General features: G+C 46.5%; 1 protein-coding gene across 3 annotated transcripts in view; it reads right to left on the reverse strand.

The window, feature by feature from the left end:
* Nucleotides 1–2,015: 2,015 nt before the first annotated feature.
* Nucleotides 2,016–15,963, reverse strand: part of LOC121550186 (potassium voltage-gated channel subfamily C member 2-like) — a 69,178-nt gene continuing 55,230 nt past the window's right edge. Inside the window, exons 2-5 of one of the 3 annotated variants that reach the window (XM_045213596.1) lie at nucleotides 9,698–10,637; nucleotides 8,422–8,598; nucleotides 4,478–4,568; nucleotides 2,016–3,461 (exon numbers count right to left, since the gene is read on the reverse strand). In XM_045213596.1, the coding sequence (XP_045069531.1) occupies nucleotides 4,510–4,568; nucleotides 8,422–8,598; nucleotides 9,698–10,637 (1,176 nt within the window). In that variant the 3' untranslated portion in view covers nucleotides 2,016–3,461; nucleotides 4,478–4,509. Of the gene's footprint in view, nucleotides 3,555–4,477; nucleotides 4,569–5,520; nucleotides 5,760–8,421; nucleotides 8,599–9,697; nucleotides 10,638–15,963 lie in introns of those variants that run through there. The other 2 variants (XM_045213595.1, XM_045213594.1) reach the window with 2 other exon arrangements.

A 15,963-nucleotide genomic window follows, 5' to 3' on the forward strand; every position in this document is an offset into this window, starting at 1 on the left:
GCGCCGCGGAAGAAATGTAATAGGACAGAGGGCAATTACCAATGTCCCTGGACAGCGTGGGGGTAATATAACTATGTGTGCTGCCATCACTCAAAATGGGGTCCTCCATCACAATGCCACACTGGGTCCGTACAACACCGGCCATATGCTCACTTTTCTGGATGCAATTTACACAATGCATGTCCCTGATCCAGATCAGGAGCCTGCTAGATTTGTGGTTATATGGGACAATGTTCGTTTTCACCGGGCTGTTCTGGTCCAAAACTGGTTTGCCACCCATCCACAATTTGTAGTTTTGTACCTACCCCCATATTCACCTTTTCTAAATCCCATAGAGGAATTATTCTCAGCCTGGCGCTGGAAAGTGTATGATTGCCAACCCTATGCCCGCATGCCGCTTCTCCAGGCAATGGAGGACGCATGTGGGGACATAGAGGTTGCCTCTGTCCAAGGTTGGATACGCCATGCTAGGAGATACTTCCCTCGATGTTTGGTAAGAGAAAACGTATCTTGTGATGTGGACAAAGTATTGTGGCCAGACCCAGCCCGGAGAAGAGATGAAGCGTAGCTTAGCACTGGTGACTGCCCCCCCTACCATTTCCTGGACTTCATCTCCGGGACCCCCCACACACAATTGTGTTCTTTACTGTATTCTAAAGAATATACTTTTGGTTTACATATGTTTATGGTTTTGTTGTATGCTACTGTATACAACAGTAATGTTTGGCCTAATAAATATTTTCTGTTTCTACATTGCATTGGTGTTTACAGTGAACTTGTTACCCCTCTCAGCAGATTACTTTCACTGTAGAACATTGTATTGAAATGTGGATAGAAGCCTATGGAAGACCAAAGAGCTTTAGATTTAGACAGTGTTTACATGGTATATCCAAAAATGTACTATTATGAAAGAAGTGTTTGCCATTTGACGCAAATGCTTCATTCTGACATGTGTTTATGGCATTTTGAATGCAGTGTTACATTTTGAAGGAGATGTGAGGCATTTTGCATTTTGTGTGTGCAGTTTTGGAAATTGTGTGTAGAGTTTTGAAAAAAGGAGACATAGTTTTGAAAACATGTGTAAGCAGTTGGAAAAAACTGTAAGACACACACCACTCAACCAGCACTAAGTGCCTGACACTGCCACTTCCTTCTCTGTCTTTCTCTTTTTGACATTGTTTGTTTTTACGATCAAACCTGCACAGACTTTTAGTACAAGTATTTTATTGTAGTTGCAGAAGTGCCTAGTTCACAGAGACTCGTCTGTGATGTTTTTCACGGCCCAGGATTCACTATGTGTTTGCGTTCCAAATTGCATCCGCTTACCTAGGGCACTGGTCAAAAGTGGTGTACTATATTGGGAATAGGGTGCCATTTGGGACGTAGCCCATGTCTCTTTAAGCTCCAGTGAGCAGAGGAGAGAGAGGTAGGGGGATAACAGCACTCTGATGCAATATTCATAGTCACGATTTTGGTATTTAGAAAATTACGGTTGGTTTTTCCCCCTGGCTGTCTAAGGATGTCTCGCTCGCTCTTAAGGGGGTTGGGTAGTGTGGAGTTTCTTCCCCTGTAAAACACACTCCTATCCCCAGCTGTTTACATCTCCACGACACACGTTGGCTGTTTCCATGGAGACGGGTGTAAAGATAGTTGGGATGTCTCAAAGTTACTGGCACGGAGGGGCTGATTGCTGCTGGACGCCAGCTGGAGAATGAGAGGCAGCACAGGAGAGAGAACTGGGAAAAGACATATCATTAATCACAACGACCGCTATCATTATAGTTAACCATAGGCCGTATGAGTACGGGGTGAAGATGGATCCTTCTTCATTTCGTCAACAGCGTAAAATGGTGTAGCTTGATCAAAGACAATTACAATACAATTACCTGTGTGAGACTGAAGGGCCTTATAAAAAAGGATGTACCTTTAGTTGGATAAGCACTGTACTATAGCCGTTCCTCTATCAAAGACATCACTTGTCGTGCATTTGTGTGAAGAAAATAAACAACAATGGCTTAAAAGATAAATATGTTGATGTGATTTTCTCACAATGGCATTTAATTTTACACATCGCTTTGAACGTGATATATGTTGTCATCCTGTTTTACAATTTGACACGTTTTTTTCTTTTAGCATGCACTTCAGAATGCCAACAAATGGCTCCACAAATACAGACTTCAAACTAGAATTGTCCTCACATTAAAACATACAGAACATGAAGCTGGATCAAGCCCAAGTGACAGTTGTGGACGTAATGGAGAGAAACACAGCGTTGGGCTACCTTTCACAAGTAAACCAAGCAATGTAGTCCACAAGAGACACAAAAAGACATGTCCTTGATTTAAAAAATAAACACATTTAAAATCACTTTTGTCATAGAATAGATACTGAACGGTGCCCATTGACATCTCAAAGAGTTAAGCAGCAACGTACAACACAGAGAGAGTTGTGTGGGGGCGGGTGTCTTCACTGTGCAGGTCACAGTATTCTAATCCCTCAATTACTGATGGTCAAAATCAACCCTCACAATCAAGTAAATGGAGGGGTGCTTTAGAATTGTCCTGTTACATAAGCTGTAGTAGACCCGTGTATAATTTCTTGTCACAGGTAGCTAAAATCACAGTGTGAATCGGTACCTTTTTGTTTGGGATCATTATTGCAAATTGTATCTGATTGTTGGGATTTGGTGTCCAGGAGAACACATCTCTACTGGGCCCATTAAGCTTCCTCGTTCTATGTGTTCAACCGAGCTGGAAGAGTGAAAATAGTTTCTTACAGATCTTCATTTTTCTGGCTTACAACTGCATGTTGTATAGATCATACCCTGGAGTTCAAAACACACAGCATGTAAACACACACCAGAGCAATGAAATCGAATCCACCAAAACGTCTAAGGGAAACAAAAGCATTGATGAAACCATATGTCACATTTATTCAACTTATCGCATGTTATTCTCTCTATACTGTATATTAAGCAGAATTCATATATTAATACACTTCCTTTTTAGAACATATAGTGCCTCAACTGATGCATCTTAATAACACTTATTGCGAGGAGGGATACCATGGAGAGTGATTGATATGGAGGTCGAAGCATGACCCTTTTACCTGGCTCTCAAGAGCTTCTTGACCCATGTGCTGTATCATGTTATTATTTACAAATACAATATTTGAATAAAGTAGCTAGCCTCGTCTTCCAAGAGGGGTCCTTCTTTAAATTTTTTTTATATACTTTTTTTCTTGTGGCAGTTTTATGCTTCAGTCGGTATCCATGACATTGAGAATCTGGAAAAAAGACAACGTTCCCAACGTTCCCTGTTCCATCTATTCTCAGAATTCCAATTGATCTCAGTCTTGGACAGTTCCTGTTTTCCCAGGCAGCGTCATTGGACCGGACGCTTGTCAGTCAACGATCCGTCACCGCTGTGAGTGTTCTGGTTGGTTCAAGTCCTTGAGTGACACTGTGGGACCCAATAGGATCCACACACCAATAGGTCTTGTTAATCCACTGATTGGCTGATGACTGCCGTCATTCCAACAGGACACGTAAATAGCTAAACAGAATGTAAAGCAGGTCACATCTCTAAATATCAGAAATGCGTCTTTCTAACAATAATAATCTATAGTCATTGTAGCAATAACCACATGCATATTCATGCTATTTTTGTGTACAGTTATTTGCTTCTCATTTACAGTTTATATGTAAAGATTAATATATACAAATCGAGTTTATATGTAAAGATTAATATATACAAATCGATGGCATTCTATGAAATCATAATTGTAAACGCTCAATCAATGCACAGTATTTGGAGAGGGATGATTCAATAATTATTTTTATATGGAAATATGGAAAGCGCTGGTCGTTTCGTTTAATTAGGAGACAGTTTGTGTGTTCAGCAAGTGTGAGATGCGTCTGACTATGTGCCAGTTGCTTAGCAACCTTCCTGCTACTAGTATAGACAAAAGATTGGGTGAGGCACATTGCTGAATGGTAATGTCCTCTGTCATGCGGCACACCTGTTAGCATCGGCAAAAATGTATGTGCGTAGTAAACTCTCTCATCAATAATGAATTACATCGCTATTAATAAAACCAAGGCTCCGGTTTGATTGGACCATCAAAGGCATTCCAGCTGTCTGGTAAATAATATACAGAAATGTGTGTGTGTGTATGTGTCTAATGTGTGTGTAAGTGTGTGTCTAATGTGTGTGTGTGTCTGTGTGTAATGTGGTGTGTGTGCGCGCGTGTCAAATATTTGTGTGTGTGTATGAGTGCACATGCACGCATGTGTGTATAAAGCCATGAGTCATGATGTGGAGGGGGGGCCGATGTCATTTCCATGACTACAATTGTTGAATTACCCCCTTCTGCACACACACTGAAACAAAAGGCCATTAGCCGGAGGTGACCACCAGGGATCAGCAGCACAGTGTTCAGCAGGCAGCTCACATGCCATTCAGAATGACAATGTTACCTTTCCGCCAGGGCTGTGCCTTCCCCCAGCCATTAAAGAATGCTGCTCTCTGCTTGCGTGAAACCAGTAAAGACAATCTCTTTGCAGTTATCTGTGAGCAAACAATATCAGAGACACTTCAGCTTGGCAACACTGTGATTGACAGTTAAATAAGAACACAGTAAAAGATTTGAAACAGCAGCACATGCAGAGAAAACTGAAAAGCAGTGTTGCATATTTTATGTTGTGTGTTCCCCAGGTGGAGGCCAGTGGCACGATGCAGACACACAAGTCCTGTGCACATTCCCACGGCCCAGGCCCACAGTTTTTAACCTCTCTTTTCTTTAGATTGTATCTCGCTTTCTCTCTTTCTCGCCACACCGCTGGCAGATGATAACACTGGATGATCCATGCAAACAGGATGACCAGGCCCAGCCAGAGGCAGGTGAGAGTGACAGGGTGGCAGGTGAGAGCGACAGGGTGGCAGGTGAGAGCGACAGGGTGGCAGGTGAGAGCGACAGGGTGGCAGGTGAGAGCGACAGGGTGGCAGGTGAGAGCAACAGGGTGGCATGTGAGAGCGACAGGGAGGCAGGTGAGAGCGACAGGGTGGCAGGTGAGAGCGACAGGGTGGTAGGTGAGAGCGACAGGGTGGCAGATGCGTGCATGTGAATCAAGACAAAGTCCATGACAAGTTCTCCCAACCCCCCCACAAAATAACGTGACAGAAAAAAGACAACGTCACATTCATGTGAGGCTCAAATGAAATGACATATTTCTCTTCTTCTCTTTTTAATGGCAGCACGTATTTTCTAAGTATCTAAATATAGCAACATGTAAATCTCCCTGATTAGGAATACTTATCTATTAAATGTTGTGGCTGCTATTTTTTGAGCCACCATTCAGGAGTCCTTTTATTGCCATTATTAAAGTACAACGATACCGAAGTAATGGGAATTCAAAGTGACGCACATCTAAGCTACTTTAGGGGTGGTCACATTTGACATTTACATTTTAGTCATTTAGCAGACGCTCTTATCCAGAGCGACTTACAGTTAGTGAGTGCATACATTTTCATACTGGCCCCCAATGGGAAACGAACCCACAACCCTGGCGTTGCAAGCGCCATGCTCTACCAATGTAAGGCAAGCCTCGCTCTGGGCCGGGCCTCACAGGACGGAGGGTATTGGGAAGCGGGAGCGCCTCTGCGGGCAGGGTGAGCTGTAGGGCGAGGTCACTGGAGACAGCCTCAGGGCGTTACCAGCCAAGCCCGCTGTGTTGCTTAAGCTTGGGGATTTCTCACAGCCTTCGGATGAGCGGGCGAGGGTTCAGGAACGGGACATGAACATACACAGGCACGCGGTCAAGTATTCCAAGTCCAAGCCAGCCAAGTGAACGGAACAAGACAGGAGACAGGAGTGAGACAGAGCAACAGTACATACATACAGCGATTCATGCACATGTATTTTCTCACGACACAGGTTAGACGGCAAATGTCCATTTAATTGAATATGTTGACAGGACTATTCTTTAATTACTGCTTTTGCAGTTACGCCAATATGAATGTCTCATATAATGGCATCATTACTACGTTTTGTCACACAACTTATTCAAGCAATAATCTCTTACAAATGCTGACGCGTTCATATTTCAAATGCTAATTAAAGTGTTTTTTATATATATCAGGCAAAAAACTGCAGCATTTGTGTCGATGTCTACGGAAATCGCTGAAGTAAAGCCAGCATAAAAAACACAGGGCGTGCAAATGTAAAATAACAGTGTTTAAATGAAAGCGCGATGTCGATGAGTATGATAATTGTGGAAATGACGGAATGATAGCGGGCAAGAGAACGACGGGGATGAGCCTGTAATAATGACTGTAATGACTGAAAGTAATCAGCTAAATATCACACTATCCTTATATTGCCTGATCAGCAGGTGGTGCGGGCCAACTGAATGTACATTCATTTATATCAGTAGTCCTTTTAAAATGTCCAGACGCCAGTGAGAAACAAATAAACGGCAAACCAGCTAGACCGTTAACAGAGCTGGCCAATCAGCTGGCACAAAGACAGAGGGAGAGTAAGAAAGACAAGCTAATTGGATTGTAGCATCATTAGCATACTGTAGATGGATCCATTTGTTTTAGCGTTTACTCAAAAGGGATGGCGCGCAAATGAGGCCGCTTCAGAACCAGCCGAGCTGGCAGAACAAAGGGCAGCTTCAGCCTGTGCCGACAGGTAGCGCTGGGGACTAGAAAGGACCCCATGTTTTATGCATGAACCGCCGCACTGCTGCGACCGCCACCGCCAACTGAGAAGGCTGAGACGAGGGCACAACTGGACGCCCGCCTCGTGGCACCCAACTGTTCCACGGCCCATGTTGATGCGTAGTCACCATGTGGTGGGTATGGGTCCGGGCGGCGGGAGGCCCAGGGTTGTCTCATGCCTGGCAGATTGCCTCAAGACCCAGGTTGGCTGTTAGTATGGCACAGCACTGTCCCGGTCCCCACGTGGGGGGCTGTGAGGTTTATGAACTGGTACGCCAGAGAGATGTACTGACTGGCTTTGTGTGTGTGTGTGTCCATGTGATGGTTGAGTTAAACAGGAGCACTACCTATGCAGACATCAGAGCTGCTTTAAGTCAATATCAAATCAATGAATCAACCATAACAATTTGAACCATAGAATGAATCATAATAAGAAAATACTTCTGGAACAGTTCAAAGCGTACTATATTAATAATGCTATAATTAACATGAACCCTAAATGACAGTTATAACCCTGCCATTCTACAATTACACACAGGGGAGTGGGTTGTCTGCCAGACCCTTGTCACGGATTCAGCCGAGGCTGCTCCTCCTCCTTGCTTGGGCAGGCTTCGGCGTTCGTCGTTGCCGGAGTACTAGCTGCTACCGATCTATGTTTCTGTGTTCTACTTGTTTTGTCTTTATTGTTCACACCTGGTTCCCATTATGTATTGATTTCTTCCCTATTTAACCCTCTGGCTCCCACTGTGTTTTGTGCGTGTTTGTTCATGTTTGGTTGTCATCTGGTGAGCGGGTTTGTTCCTCCGTGGAGGTTATGTTATTTACGTTACCTACGAGTAAAGTACGTTTTCAATTAGCTCTGTGTCCTAACAGCAGGTCATTCTAACACCACACAGGCAGCACCTGTACAAACAGCAGGTCATGACCTCATAAACAACCTTGATTCTGTTCCTATTGTTTCTGTTTGTCTAGTGTCTAGTATTGCACTGTGTGGTGTTCTTTAGCCTACATTTCAGTGATGGCATTTAGCATGCCTTTCAAAAGAGAGAAGGCTTATCGCACGCTTTGTCTGCTCTATCTGGGGCGGCAGATGGAAACTAACTGTATGATGATCTTTAGGGCACAGTGGTGGGCGGACTGGGTCGCCACACATGACCTTTCCAGAGACACACTACAGGACTGCGCCACTGCAACATTCCCCTATAGCCTCAGGCTGGATTACATTAGCAGACGAGGGCCTCTCTGTCTTCCTCTACTTCCCTGGAAGAAATTCAACATATGTGCAGATGCAGGAAGGAGACTTTTCGTGGATCATCCAAGCGTTGTCCGTATCACAAGGGGTGAGTAGTGTAAACTGGATGTAGCAGTAGGTCTCCCTTATCACACTAGCTAGACTTGTGGATTACATTTAGTGGCGGTGTTTAGTGACCAATACCATAAATTAAGCACCACATCCTTGAATGAGCAGTGACAGAAACCCCGAAGTGATTTCGTTATGAATCACCATTAATTAATGATGATTTATGAATTCCAATAAAGATGTAACAATGAATAATGGATAAATGTCAGGGAGGAATATGACATTGACATCTGCCATGCCTTTCAAAACCAAACAAAAGCCATGAGAATGGACACTTCCATGGTGACGGGTACTGATGCACATGCATAAGGATCCTGATCCAGAGGGATGGTGCAGTACCTGTTTTCCTGATCCCACCGTCGGCAGGGCAGGTGTAGTCACTGGCAGCCAGCAGGAAGCACGTCCCCCCACTCCTCCGCTCCTGCTCTGGGGTACTGGACCTGCGCATGGGAACCCTCTCCTCTGTGCTGGGGGACATGGTCACATCACTGCCTCCACTGCAGTCCCCTGACAGTACTGGTGACCGCAGGGAGAGAGGAGGAGGAGGAGGAGGAGAAGGGGTTAAGGGTGTTGGGGGGAAGAGGGGGCGAGAAAAAGGAGGGTCAAGGGATCGAATCAGGACACACATCAAACAGCCTCCCACATCAAGAGCGCTTGCCAAATGCCATGAGGACAAGGCGCGCTGGGGGACAGGGGTCAAAGGTAAAATAGACAGGACCCCAATTGATGGTCTAGTGTCTGCCTATAAAAGAGCTTGCCAAAAGCCAAAACAAAACAGGCTGAAATGTATCATTACTCACATCTTATAATGAAAAAGCTTAATTAGAATTAATCTATTTTTTTAAAATCAATTTTGAATTCAGCATGTCATTTGATTGCACACAGCATATTAAGAATAAATAGCCAAGGCTATTGTCTGCGTTTCAAATTACACCCCCACCAAAAAAATAAAATAATGCTGGCTTCTCAACAGATTTTATCTGTATTTGAATACATGTATTAAAGCATGGCTAGTTCTGAACTTATTAAATATTAATATTTCACATTTAATAAAGCAACATATCGCAAAGAAACCAGAGCATGTGAATACCCTGAGGAATTTCTGGATTATAGTTAAAAGAAACCAAGGAGACAGGGGTCAACACTAATTTCCATCAATATCAGACGTGTCAGAGTGATTTACAGATGAACACCTGCAGGGGAAAAACGGGCACGTACAGTCAAGTCACAAATGAACAATCTCTACTTTAAAACCTCAAGAGTCAAATGCTTTTTCTGTTTTCGTCCAAAATCTTATTAGGGAAGAAATATTTCACAGCAATCATTCTCATCTTCGACCCATCAATTTCTTTCGCATCATTCTCTTATCTCCGTGGCAACTGGAGGATAACTGTGACTGCGGGGCAGAAGTGCTAAATGTTCTATGGGCATCAGCGGCGGTAGAGTCTCTCAAGGGGAAAACCATTTGTAATCCCGAGGGGGGGGGGGTTCTGTTAAATGGTCACCGTTTCCACCTGAATGAGATCCCTTATAGATTCCCCCCTTTCCCTCCCCTTTTGTCTATACATGGATAATTCCACCTTAAGTTACAATGGAGGAGTGCTAGCGGTCTCACCTGATTGGTTGCGCTCCAGCACCCTGCTCCCCTTTATGTTGCAGAGGTCCCCCTGGGGGCTGTTGCAAGTGGTGTTGAGGTCTACCTTGAGGCAGGTTGGGGATCCCCCCAGTGCGGCCTGGGGGATGTGCCTCTTCCTCTTCTTGGGAAGCTTCTGCTTGGCCATGGCCAGCGAGTAGTACATCCCAAAGTTATTGACGATGACGGGCACGGGCATGGCTATCGTCAGCACGCCCGCCAGGGCGCAAAGCGCGCCCACCAGCATGCCCGACCACGTCTGCGGGTACATGTCACCGTAACCCAGCGTGGTCATGGTGACCACGGCCCACCAGAAGCCGATGGGGATGTTCTTGAACATGGTGTGTTCGCCAGCCGTGGGGTCATTGGGGTTGGCGCCGATGCGCTCGGCGTAGTAGATCGCGGTGGCGAAGATGAGCACGCCCAGGGCGAGGAAGATGATGAGGAGGAGGAACTCGTTGGTGCTGGCCTTCAAGGTGTGACCCAGCACCCGCAGCCCCACGAAGTGACGCGTCAGCTTGAAGATACGCAGGATCCTGACAAACCTTACCACTCTGAGGAAGCCTAAGACGTCCTTAGCTGCTTTAGATGACAGCCCGCTCAAACCTACCTCCAGGTAGAAAGGCAGGATAGCCACAAAGTCGATTATGTTGAGCAGGCTCTTGACAAACTCCAGCTTGTCTGGGCTGAAGATGACGCGCACCATGAACTCCAGGGTGAACCAAAGCACACAGACACCCTCCACGTAAGTGAGCGCTGGGTCCGTCTCGATGATGTAATCAGGACCCAGGTCCGGAAGGCTGCCGTTGAGCACCGCCTCAGACTTGTTTATGATGGTGATGGTGTTGAAAGCCTCATGGGTCTCCAGGCAGAAGGTGGTGATCGAGACCAGGATGAAGAACAAGGAGGCAAAGGCCACAAACTGGAGAAGAGGAGATGAGAGAAGGAGACAGAGAGAGAGAGAGAAAGAGAGAGAGAGAGAAAGAGAGAGACAGAGAGAGAGAAAGAGAAGAGAGAGAGAGAGAGAGAGAAGAGAGAGAGAAGGAGAAAGAGAAAGAGAGCAAGAGCGAGAGAAAGAGAGAAAGAGAGAGAGAAAGAGAGATAGAGAGAGAATGAAAGAAAGAAAGAAAGAAAGAAAGAAAGAAAGAAAGAAAGAAAGAAAGAAAGAAAGAAAGAAAGAGAGAGAGAGAGAGAGAGAGAGAGAGAGAGAGAGAGAGAGAGAGAGAGAGAGAGAGAGAGAGAGAAAGAGAAAGAGATAGGGGGGAATTAGAGATAATTTTGAATGTCAAACAGCTCATAAAGCACAATACATACAATCTGGATAACCTTCTATTTACTAATTAATTTATTCACTCATCACATAGAGAGAGAGACAGAGAGAAAGAGAGAGAGAGAGAGAGAGAGAGAGAGAGAGAGAGAGAGAGAGAGAGAGAGAGAGAGAGAGAGAGAGAGCAAAAGAAAGAAAGAAAGAGAGAGCACGAGAGAAAGGGAGGGAGGGAGAACCATAGCAACGTTAATTAACATCACCTTCATCAAATAAAATACACTCCAGAGAGAGAAAGTGTGCAATCTATTAGTACTAGCAATAAACAAAAAGCCATTCACCCAACCAGTGGCTCACTGGGACGTGGCCTGGCAGTCTTAATGCAGTTAAACCCTCTGACTGGCCCTCTCATTCCCTCAAACCTATCGGTGAAGGTTCATTGATGCAGAAGGGCTTAAAGTATTCAAGTCTTAAAAAACGTTCAGTCACTGTTATAAAGTGTGTTGGAATGAATGAGGTGTCATCCTTTTGAGTGGATGAGGAAATATCTGTCCAGTCTCCTTGCTCTTTGGTAGGCTGGTAGTGGGTACCAGTCTTTTCCTGCCATCATACCACTCCTTTTGGTTTGCAGAACTGTATGGAGTAGATAAGAGCTCAAACAGATAAAGGATCAGGCTGGGATCTTGTTCAGCACATGTGAGTCACAAAATGTGACAAGTATATTTCTAAAAAGCCATATACAAAAAACAAATACTTGATTGATGGATCTCATTGGCTTCGTTTAAACAGGCAGCACAATTCTGATCTCCCTCCCCCCCCCCCCACACTATTTGGTCTTTTGACCAATCACATCAGATATTTTTTCACATCAGATCTTTTTCAGAGCTGATCTGGTTGGTCATAAACACCAATTAGTATGTAAACGCAGCCCTTGTCCTCAACATTACAGATTTTTTATCCAGCCCCAATGACTGAGTATAAAGCGGTACAGAATTGTGTCGTTCTACGCAGCACAAGATCACATCGTCTGTGTAATGGACTCAGACTACCTCTTCAGGTCAGTTCAGATTGTCTCTCGAAAACTAATCTGTACACATTGCTTTAGATGAGCAGAGTGGCACAGGGGAATTCAGTTTATAGGCTTGTCAATAACAGATATTTCAGTTGAATGTAGCTAAAGGCAATAATTACAAGAGGAAAACCTTAAAGTATATTATTTTCTAATACGATATTGACCAAAGAAAACTGCCATGTGGTGAATGTCAACCGCATATTAGTCCAGAAAACTCCCTAAATAATAAAGCAATTGTGTGATTTTTACCAAGATATCGATGCAGAGAGAGAGAGACAGTGACAGAGACAGACACAGAAGGATATATATTCCTAGGAACATGAGTCACCTTTTAATTAAACAGCAGCTGTTGGTGAGACAACGTGAAAGTTCTTTAATCAGTCTCTTTGTCTCCTGCCTATACCTCTGTTTCAGTCTTCACTAGCTGAAATCTCTCTGTCACTCACAAAACATATCTCAAAACATACTAAGAGCACTGGATCAGATATGATGTGTTAGATAGATCAGAATGTGCTCTGGTCAGAGAATCCTCTTGGAGATGATTGTTTGGTACTTTGACTTGACAAGTTATCATAGCTACTTTACAAACACAAGAGTCTACCAGCAATATGTAGTCCCCTGTACATATGAAAATACAGCATCAACGACACGTGAAGAAGTCAAGGAAAGTCATCTAAATGACATACTGTAGTGTAATCCAGGTTCGTGTCATAATTCAAACAGAATGGATGCCAGTTCACATTCCAGTGACAAACGCTCCAACCAAATCAAGCTGTTGAGTGAACAGTCCACACATAGAGAGCTTACCCTGCTAACCCCAGGCCTCTCCTGTTGGCTTTGACCTGTAATCATCATCACCCCCCAACTAAAACCATCCTGTCTGTCTGTCTGTCTGTCTGCTGATGCTTAGCAGAGAGGATAGGTCACCTCTGGAGCCGGTCTTTCCCTGTACTGTCCCCCTCCTCTGTGCTCGGCTGTCACAGGACTGTACTGTCCCCCTCCTCTGTGCTCGGCTGTCCCAGGACTGTACTGTCCCCCTCCTCTGTGCTCGGCTGTCACAGGACTGTACTGTCCCCCTCCTCTGTGCTCGGCTGTCCCAGGACTGTACTGTCCCCCTCCTCTGTGCTCGGCTGTCACAGGACTGTACTGTCCCCTCCTCTATGCTCGTCTGTCCCAGAACTGTAAGCATATGGCCAACCATAGGCAGTAGGACTCCCTCCCTTTGGCTAGAGACAGGCTCTGTAGCAGTCTGTTAGCAACAATTGTTTCAGCATAGAATTAGGAATTAGAATCCTAATTGAATAGGATCTCTGTGTTTCAGACTATTCTCCATAGTCTGGTGTTTCCCATTCATCATTTTCTAGGAGAGGCACTTTAAACAACAATTTCTTGAATTCTGATTTTACACCACGTCCATTCGTCTCAACGACATGTTGAGAGACCGACGGCGTTCCCAACACCACCCGGAGCCTCGACACTCACCCCATCTGAGCTATGGTAGCCGCCCTGCCTCCGAGTCCTCACCCATGGGCAGCACCCCCTACACCACCACGGATCACAGATCTCCTGGCGGCTCCCTATCTAGGCGGTATGACTCCCGTCGCCGCTCCGTGAGTGTTCCGTCATCACCTGTCACCAAACCATAGTTTTTAGTTCCCCTAACGGTGAACGGTTCTTCCTTCTCTTCGCTTTCCACGGCAATGATAGATTCCGGATCAGCGGGGAACCTTATCGATTGGGAGCTGGTCTCTGAATGGGGGATGCCCACCGTGCCACTGCCTTCTCCGTTACACGTCACCTCGCTGGACAATAAACCACCCGGATCAAGCACCATTACGCACGTCACTCTCCCCATCACCATTCCCACACTACCGGAGCACCACGAGGAGCTGTCCTTCCACATCGTCACATCACCCCTTCACCGGATTGCCCTGGCTCAGACTACACAACCCCACCATCAATTGGATCACCAAGAGGATCACAGCCTGGTCCCCCTCATGGCTGAGGACCTGCCTGCCGGTGGTTTGTTGTTCCACGTTAGTGGAGAGTTCGGAGTCGGCCCTCCAGCCCAACATTCCATGTGAGTACGCAGATCTCTCCAATATCTTCTAAGTGTCTCCCTCCTCACAGGCCCTGGGACTGCGCCATTGACCTGCTGGAGGGACAACACCCAGCGAAGAGTCGCATTTACTCCTTTTCCATAGCGGAGACTGAGGCCATGGAGAAGTATGTGGTGGAGACCCTGAAACAGGGGTTGATCAGACGCTCTACCTCTCCTGCCTCCGCCAGCTTCTTCTTCGTGGCCAAAAAAGACGAGGACTGAGGCCGTGCATTGACTACCGGGGGCTGAACGCAGTCACCACCAAGTACCGGTACCCCCTCCCACTGGTTCCGTCGGCCATCGAGCAGCTGTGAGGGGCCTGGTACTTTACCAAGTTGGACCTGAGGCGTGCCTATAACCTGATCCGAACCCGGGAAGGAAACGAGTGGAAGACGGCATACAGCACTACCTCAGGCCACTATGAATACTGCGTCATGCCCCATCTGAGCTACGTCCTCGCCAAAGCACCTTCCGTGTTCCATCTGAGCGGTCCTACTCCGTCTCTGGGAACACAGCCTGTTGGTGAAGGGGGAGAAATGCAAATTCCACCAACAGGCCATTTCCTTCCTGGGATACAGGATCAGGCCTCAGGGGGTGTTCATGGAAAGAGTGAAGACGGACGCCGTCAGTTCATGGCCAGTCCCCACCACCATCAAGCCTACAGAGCTTCCTGGGCTTCGCAAATTTCTACCGGCGTTTCATCAGGTCCTTCAGCTCCATAGCCGCCCCGCTCACCTCTCTCCTTAAGGGTGGGCCTCAGAAGCTGGCCTGGAACCCTGAGGCTGACGCTGCCTTCAAGAAGCTGAAGGAGAGGTTCACCACAGCTCCCCTCCTAAAACACCCAGATCCAGCTCGTCCTTTCATCCTGGAGGTGGACGCATCTGAGGAGGGCGTGGGTGGGGTCCTCTCACAGTGTCAAGGTAAGCCAGAGAAAATGTATCCCTATGCCTTTTTCTCAAAAAAGCTTATCCCCGCAGAGAGGAACTATGGAGTTGGAGACAGGGAGCTGTTGGCGGTGGTCCTCGCTCTGGAGGAATGGAGACACTGGCTGGAGGGCGCAGTCCATCCATTCTGGATTCTCACTGACCACCGGAATTTGGAGCACATACGGGCAGCGAAACGGATGAACTCACGTCAAGACAGGTGGACCCAATTTCTTACTCACTTTCAGTTTATTCTGTCCTACCACCCAGGATCCCAGAATGTGAAGGCCAACGCACTCTCCAGGATGCACCATACTGGAGAAAGGAAGGATCGGGGGGGTCCTATCCTGCCTCCGTCTCTCATCGTGGCACCTGTCGTTTGGGATGTGGATGAAGACACCCGCCTGGCAGCTCAGGAGGACCCAGCACCTGCCAACGACCCTCCGGGGCGTGTGTATGTACCCACCAGTGTCCGTGACCACCTGCTGATCTGGGCGCACACCACCCTTATGGCAGGGCACTCCGGTATGACGCGCACTCTACATTCTCTCTCACAAAAATACTGGTGGCCCACCTTGGCTACTGATGTCTCCCGCTATATCAACTCCTGTTCCATATGTGCCCAAACGAAGACACCTTGGAACACCCCGGCAGGCAAACTAGTTCCTCTCCCAGTGCCTCAGCGACCTTGGTCACACCTGTCCATAGACTTTGTCACCGACCTCCCACGTTCTGACGGCTTCACCACAGTCCTGGTGGTCGTAGATCGGTTCTCCAAATCATGCCGTTTTTTGCCACTAACTGGTCTTCCTTCTGCTCTCCAGGTTGCTGAGGTCCTGTTCCAACAGGTCTTCCGGCATTATGAACTTCCGGAGGACATCGTCTTGG

The sequence above is a fragment of the Coregonus clupeaformis genome, unplaced genomic scaffold, assembly GCF_020615455.1.
Source record: "Coregonus clupeaformis isolate EN_2021a unplaced genomic scaffold, ASM2061545v1 scaf0126, whole genome shotgun sequence".
Lineage (NCBI taxonomy): Eukaryota > Metazoa > Chordata > Actinopteri > Salmoniformes > Salmonidae > Coregonus > Coregonus clupeaformis.